Genomic DNA, 6,864 nt, shown 5'->3' with positions numbered 1-6,864 from the left:
ACGTGCACAATTTTCAGTTTAATTCAGAACAAATAATTAATTAGAACTACAATACTCCTTTTCAGAGTGAATTGCCAGAAACCATCTGGTAAAAATCTAAATGCACAGACTGAGGATAATACTGACTCGATTTGATTTCAGTTCAGCAAAAACAACATCAGGATCCAAAATCTGCATAGAAATATGTTGTATTTGAACGCCACAGTACTGATATTATATTTTCTACTTCATCACACAGATGGTATTATATGAACGTATAATAAAAATCTGACGTGATGGTAAGATCTGCCATACAGTTAGTCACATCATTGTTTCATGAATGTGACTTTAGGATTTCAATGCAGCGCAAAAAAAAATAAAAATAACTACGATGATTTCTTACAAACAGACAGATTATGTTTTGTAGAATAACTTGGGCATGTGTTTATATATTTAACAAATCAAATACTGACTGCATCTGCAAAACGCTTATGAGTGACTATGAAAAACAGAAGAATACAGCTCATGTCAGTTAATATTTATTTTATTTTTTGTTCTTAAACTCATTTAATGCTGTATAAAAGCTGTCTTTTGCTTCCTAATCCTAATGACTGCTAAATCTCACAGTGCTTTATGCTAGACCTTTTAACAGAGTTTCACTGTTTCTCTGTTAAGTCTTTCATACACACTTCCCATACTATAAAACTTACTCGAATTCAAACTTTGACATCTGTTTAACATTTTTCCTTTTAAAAATAAATCTATCCACTTTAATAAATCCACGTCTTATATTTCAGTGGCACGTACAAGTCATAGTCTTTATTTTCACACGATCATGTTGAAAGATTAACAGATGGTTTTCAATAGCATGCTAAAACACCCCACAAGGAGCGAGAACTGACACTTTCATTCAACAAAAGCTATCAATATATTTACAGAATAAAGAAATCTTCCACCGAAGATAGAGATCTGAACACAAGTTAAAACTTGTTAATGTTTTGAGTAGCTCAGGGACCCGGAAACATTTTCCAAAGTTTCCAAAGAATTGGCTTGAAAATTATATTCACAAGTACAAAAAAAACAACAAAAAAAAAAACAGCCTCTTTAATGAAAAAATAAAAAAATATTTTCACTTCATGAGGATCCTGAAGATTGTATATATTGCACTAGTCTATAGTCATCCAAGTCTACTACACAGGTCTGAGGTCTTCTCTTTTGACGTAATCAGAGGTCTTTTCGTGACTTTTGCTCTTCTTGTTCTGGTGCGTCTTCACATGTTTGGCCAAATGGTCGCTCCTCATGAACCTCTTGCAGCAGTCCGGACACACAAAGCGTTTTTCCCCGGTATGAGTTCTCAGGTGCCTCTGTAACTCGTCCGATCGGGTGAAGCTCTTCCCGCAGAAGAGCCAGTTACACACGAAGGGTCTCTCTCCCGAGTGCCAGCGCAGGTGCGCCTTCAGGTGGGACGTTTTGCCGTATACTTTCCCGCACCCGGGGATGTGGCAGATGTGCTGTTTCTTTTTCCCGGGCTCGTCACTGGAGCTGGACGACTGGCAGTTAGGACACCGGCATCTCCGGCAGCGCCTGGCGGTGGCCAGGGGGGATTTGGTGTGGAGGAGGGCTGCGATTTGAGTCTGGTACTGTGCAAAGTCTGTGTGTCCTAACACCAAGCCCCTCTGGATGGGGAAGCGGTGTGGGCCGAGGCTCGCCGGGTGGCTGACGTGGTTTCCTTGCTGAAGGCTCCACCACGGTATTTCCTCCCCGGGGTTTGGAGACAGCTGTCTCTGCTGCTGATGGACTAGCCCTGAGTGTCCCGGGACGAAACCGTGCGGGATGGGGGGCGGCGCTGCGTAGGTGACGGCCGGCACGTAGGTCGGCGGGCAGCTTGATTGTAACGACTGCATGGAGCACGGCAACATCTTGACCGGAGAGAAGTCATAAGGATACGTGGGGTCGGCCGGAGGGGTCAAGGGGAGCTCGTGGTGGGTGGTATAGGAGCCCTGCAGGTGAGATTTCGAGGATAGTCCAAAGGAAGAACTGTTGGAAAGCGAGGACTGGGGATTGGCCTCGTTACTCCAAGGGTGGAAAATCCGTGACGGAGACACGAGGGTCGTGTCGTAGGGAACCTGAATGAAGTCTGTGGGTGTGGATCCGTGATGATGACCGATCCGGTTACACGTCGCCGCTAGAAGCGTCAGAGGAGAGTGTTTGCTGTTTTCCGGAGAGGAGTTGGGAGTGCGATCCTGGATCGTAGGAAAGAGCCATTTTTAAACATTTGCACATGACACATGCTTGAAAACACTTTTTAAAGATCTTATTGTACTTTTTGGGGAAACGCTTCCACATGTTTTGTTCAATCATACAAACAAAATTTTTCACAGACGCAAATTAACCTCGATGTTTATAAAGGATTACTCTGAGAGGATTTCAAAATGAGCCAAAATGACCTTTAAGATCTGTGCTCAAGTTAGACAAAACGACAGACTTTGGTTATATGAATATGCATAACTTTAGCTGCATTGGTGAAATATGTTCTCAATATTTTTTAAGCAAAAAAAAAAAAAATTTGAATAATCTGAGATATTTGCCATCTTAATGAAATACACTGTAAAAAAAGTTATCCAACTGAAGTTCAACTGCATCTGCATCACAAATTTCAAATTAAAGTGCAAAACAAGTTAAGTGCACTTTTTGATCCACTAATGATAATTAACCCGCTGGTGATAAAAATCGAACTGAAACTCTCAAAAACTCGAACAACACGTAAAGTCTTATGTTCTATAAATTAAATATAAACTCGTTCGAATAATCGCTCGCCTAATAAAGTAGAAATGTCTCGTTATCTGCAGGAGTTGGCGCAGTTCAGAGACACTGCTCGTCAGTAACCACCAAGTCTTTTCTTTCGCGTTATCCGCGACACGCGCTCTACGAAGAGCATTTTCAGCAACATCTCAAACTTTTGACGAACCTGAAGAAATGCCTGTAGTGTGTCGTTCCTCAGCACAGCCACAGCTGCCATGGCAACACTTCCTCGAGTTCCTCAAGCTTCCCGGTTTAAAGCAGCCAGATTCACTTCTTCTGAAATACTTGAAAACGTCTTCTCACGGAAAGTGCGCGCGCGTCGCTTCCTCTCCTCCAGCTATCCCTGGGCCATCTGAGGGAGTGAAGGATCACTTCTTTGGATTTGATAAGGACTTTGGTGGGCCGCCAGCCAGTCAGGAGTGAGATTTATGACTTTGAAGTTCGCCGCTGCCCAATCATCAAAGAAGAGCGGCTCTTTGAGAGGGGGAAGCAAATCCTCTGAATCCACACAAAGCTCCTATGGTGTGTTTGTTGCTCTGGATAAAAGGGCTGATTATTAGGGGGGATGGGACGGGTGGGGATAAAGGCGGGACAATTAATGAAGTAATCACTATGTGGGAAATGTACATACACAAATAATTGGATTTTCTTGATCAAAGAGCCCCTTGCCGCCTGGAGACCCCGCTATTGGATGCAGGAGTCACCCGATCCCCCTTTCTTTAATTAAGGATTTGTTGTGTAACAATGCGACTGTGTGTTATCTCTAGAGATCTGGTGCAGGCTTATGAGATAACTTCAAGAGGAAAGGAATCATTTGACTCAGTAGAAAGTTCACACGTAGTTTATTATTATTATTATTATTTTATTATTATTGGATACATTAGTTTTATTATTGGATACATTAGTTACCCAAGGAGTTTGGCTTACAACAAAAATCACAGCAACACGACATATTAGCAGTTATTCATAAAAGAACATGGCATTAAAAATGCGGATATAGTGCACAATTTATAAAAAAAAAATAATGTAGCTACATTAAAATTGTGCAATTGAAATAGGAAGAACAAATAGAAGAGATGAAGTCTGGTGTTGATATTTTATGTAATAATTAGAAGTTGTCCTGTGAGTAAATGCAATAATACCACTTTCATTTATTGACAACAGTAGGCTAATGATGAACCATGAAATATGTCTGAAACACATGACTTTGATCAACAGATTTAATGGCAGCCAAAGTAGTCTACAAATTTCCCACAGACAGGGGAAACCCACAGGGTTTTAACAAATGATAAAAGTATAGGATCCGGTTGTTTCTGCCACAAATAACAAAGCACTTTTCCTTTGGTTGCACTAATTGCTTGTGATTAAAGACCAAAGAGAACAAGCGACTGCTTATTGTTTCATAGTTAAATAATTTAGTAAAGAACAATCCCACAGCACTCTGGGAAAGTCAATGTGAATCCATCAAGGTGTGGAGGTGACATGATGGAGATGATGTCTTAGTTGTGTGATTTGTAGGCATGGCAAGAGGAGGAGAGCCAATCTTTAAAAAGGCTGAACATTTTCCAGTTCTCCTCCCTCTTCTCCGCCCCGAACCAGTCAAGCCTTCAGTGAAACCCTGTCTCTGTCACATTTAACACCTCAAACAAACATCACAGGAATCAGGGACTAAGCATCGTAAACGAGTGCTAAAAAACACAAGCGCCTCAAAGTAGGATGTGTTTAGGAGTTTCAAAGTTTTGCAGGCAATTAAGTAAACCGTCAAATCAGTCCAGCTTCAGTAAAACAAGACCCACAGAGAGATGTGTCTAATCTATGACTTTTTAAACGGTCCCTTTCGAGCAGTTTGGAGTAGTTGATGTCGAAGCAGATCAGCTCTTTTGATGGGATTAAAGTTTCTCACATAGTAATTGAGGAGGAGTGGGATTCCCACCGGGAGGAGAGCTCAGTTTCCCTACAGTCCATTGAGTACAATTCTGTTTATTCTTCTTAACAGTCGCTGAATAGATTTCTACAAACAGTCTCATAAGAATTTAAAAATGTTTGGTAAACTTAATACAGGTTATTCAAGAGTTTTAAAAGTAGCCAGCACACAATAAAACCTTGAAATTGTTTATTTTAATTATCAGACAGATTAGGATACAAAACAGCTGTCAAGACTGGATTGAGAACACAGACACTGTACAAGACTGAAACTTCACCACAACTCACAACCATGCAGTGCGTTACTTTCCAGATGTTATGTTTTCTGAAACTTTACTGTGTCGTTGAATGAATGCATTACCAGAAGGTGTTTTACAACATCAACATGAGAAGCAGTGATGCATATTTAAGATCTGTACCAAACTGTTACTGGAACAGCAAGTCTAACATTACAGCGCCGCTCATTTACACGCTCTGCTTCATTAAAGTGAAGGGAGCACATTATTGAGCAGCTGATCACTTTCTATCAAGAGGATGTACACACTTGGTTCTGAGGTCTGTAGCTCATAAACAGCTCAGACCAAACAGGAACAACAAAAGAAACAAATAATGCACAGTGAGTCAGCCATCAATCATCTAATCAAGTTGTTTGGCCACATATAATTTTAAATATTAACAGTTCAATAGTCTGCCATGTAGGGAGGGTCTTTATATAATTTACCACAGTATGTATTTTTCCTTTTTATTTTACAAGAAAACTGATAAAGAGAACATTTTTTTCTTTCATAATAGATACTTAAATCCAAATACTGAGAAATGAATGCATACATAAATAGTTACCCCTCATTATTTTATATATATAGCACATTTTGCAGCAAAAGGCTGGAGAAGGCAATCTGTAAAAGAAAAAAAAAAAATAAGAGGGTGATTAGTTTTCAGTGGTTACATAAAACATAAATGCAAAAATTTGACCATGTAAGATAAAATGCTTGTCATGTAAATCAATGATCTTTATAAAAATACAGCACACTACATAAAATGCGTGTAAATATCAGTTGTTACTCTACATCTCCTAATAATATGTTTTAGCAAAAACATATAATAAATGCAATACAACGATTGAGAGATGAACAAATATTATGTTCTTAAAAATCCTGTTGCATTATATTTGATACGTTTTAGCAAGATTACAAAAATAAAATAATGCATGAATAATCAAATAATAAACCTAAGACACTTCAGTCCAGTAATTGTTCATTTCGAAATATTATGAACAATATAAAAGTTATTTTTACATTAAATCTATGAAAATCAGTAAAGATTTCACATCAAAAAGACACGTGAACCACAAGCCGAAGGGGGACCTTTTTACAATCACATTAAATGGCTTTTTACTTGCTGGAAAAGTTTGAACAATCAACCAAACAAGAGAAGGCATGTAGACATTGTACAAAAGGTTTTCCAACAAAGTTTTGATCATGTTCATAATTTTAATGCCAAGAAAATGTAGGCTTTATAGGGATAATGAAAAGTTTTTCCAAATCACATGTTAAATATCAGTCAAATCTACAATAGTTCGGTGGTGACGCACACTTTTAATGGATGTCTTCTGACATTTTGATAAAAGCATCAACATTTTTATCGCTTCTTTCAGACAGGTCAGAGTCGTGTCTAACTTTTCATGTTTTCTGGACAGACAGCAGAAGAAAATAAAGCAAAAAGTCTGAAAAAAGAAAAAGGGGATCCACATCTGTCTCGCACACAAGAGCAGGAGAGATGGAAAGGCAGAGAAATGCTCGGGGCGACCGAGAGCCTCAGTAATGGTGTCTCGTATGAGAAAACATCTGTGAATTTCCTCAGCGATCTACAACAAAGTCCAACTCAGAGCAGTCACTCAGTGGCCCTTTGAAGTCTCTCCCTGACAGAAAGCTGCCTTTGTGTTCTGAGCCTGACTCTGCTCTTGCTAATTTCCAACATTTCCTCCTGAAACCTGATCCTGTTGGCTGTGCTCAGGCTGGAGCGGTGTGCTGACGGGCCTCGGGTCAGGAGATGAGGGAGAGGTCGCCCCTTAAACACCCGCTCACCTCTGTGTGTGGCATCGTAACTCTGACCCAATGTGTTCCCGCCGGCCCGGGGTAACTGTTGGGGTCACGTCTGGCT

At 39.9% G+C, this 6,864-nt stretch overlaps 1 protein-coding gene across 1 annotated transcript; it reads right to left on the bottom strand.

Annotated features, from left to right (window-relative positions):
- Nucleotides 1-586: 586 nt before the first annotated feature.
- Nucleotides 587-3,154, bottom strand: sp5a (Sp5 transcription factor a). The gene is made up of 2 exons (XM_059561412.1): nt 2,948-3,154; nt 587-2,222 (listed from the first exon to the last, which is right to left on the bottom strand). Exons 1-2 carry the CDS (start codon nt 2,996-2,998, stop codon nt 1,170-1,172), a joined length of 1,104 nt encoding a protein of 367 aa, XP_059417395.1. The 5' UTR covers nt 2,999-3,154; the 3' UTR covers nt 587-1,169.
- Between the last annotated feature and the right edge of the window lie 3,710 nt (nt 3,155-6,864).

The sequence above is a fragment of the Carassius carassius genome, chromosome 11, assembly GCF_963082965.1.
Source record: "Carassius carassius chromosome 11, fCarCar2.1, whole genome shotgun sequence".
Classification (NCBI taxonomy): Eukaryota; Metazoa; Chordata; class Actinopteri; order Cypriniformes; family Cyprinidae; genus Carassius; species Carassius carassius.
Note: the sequence above shows the minus strand (reverse complement) of the source record. Positions and strands in the feature narration are given on the sequence as shown.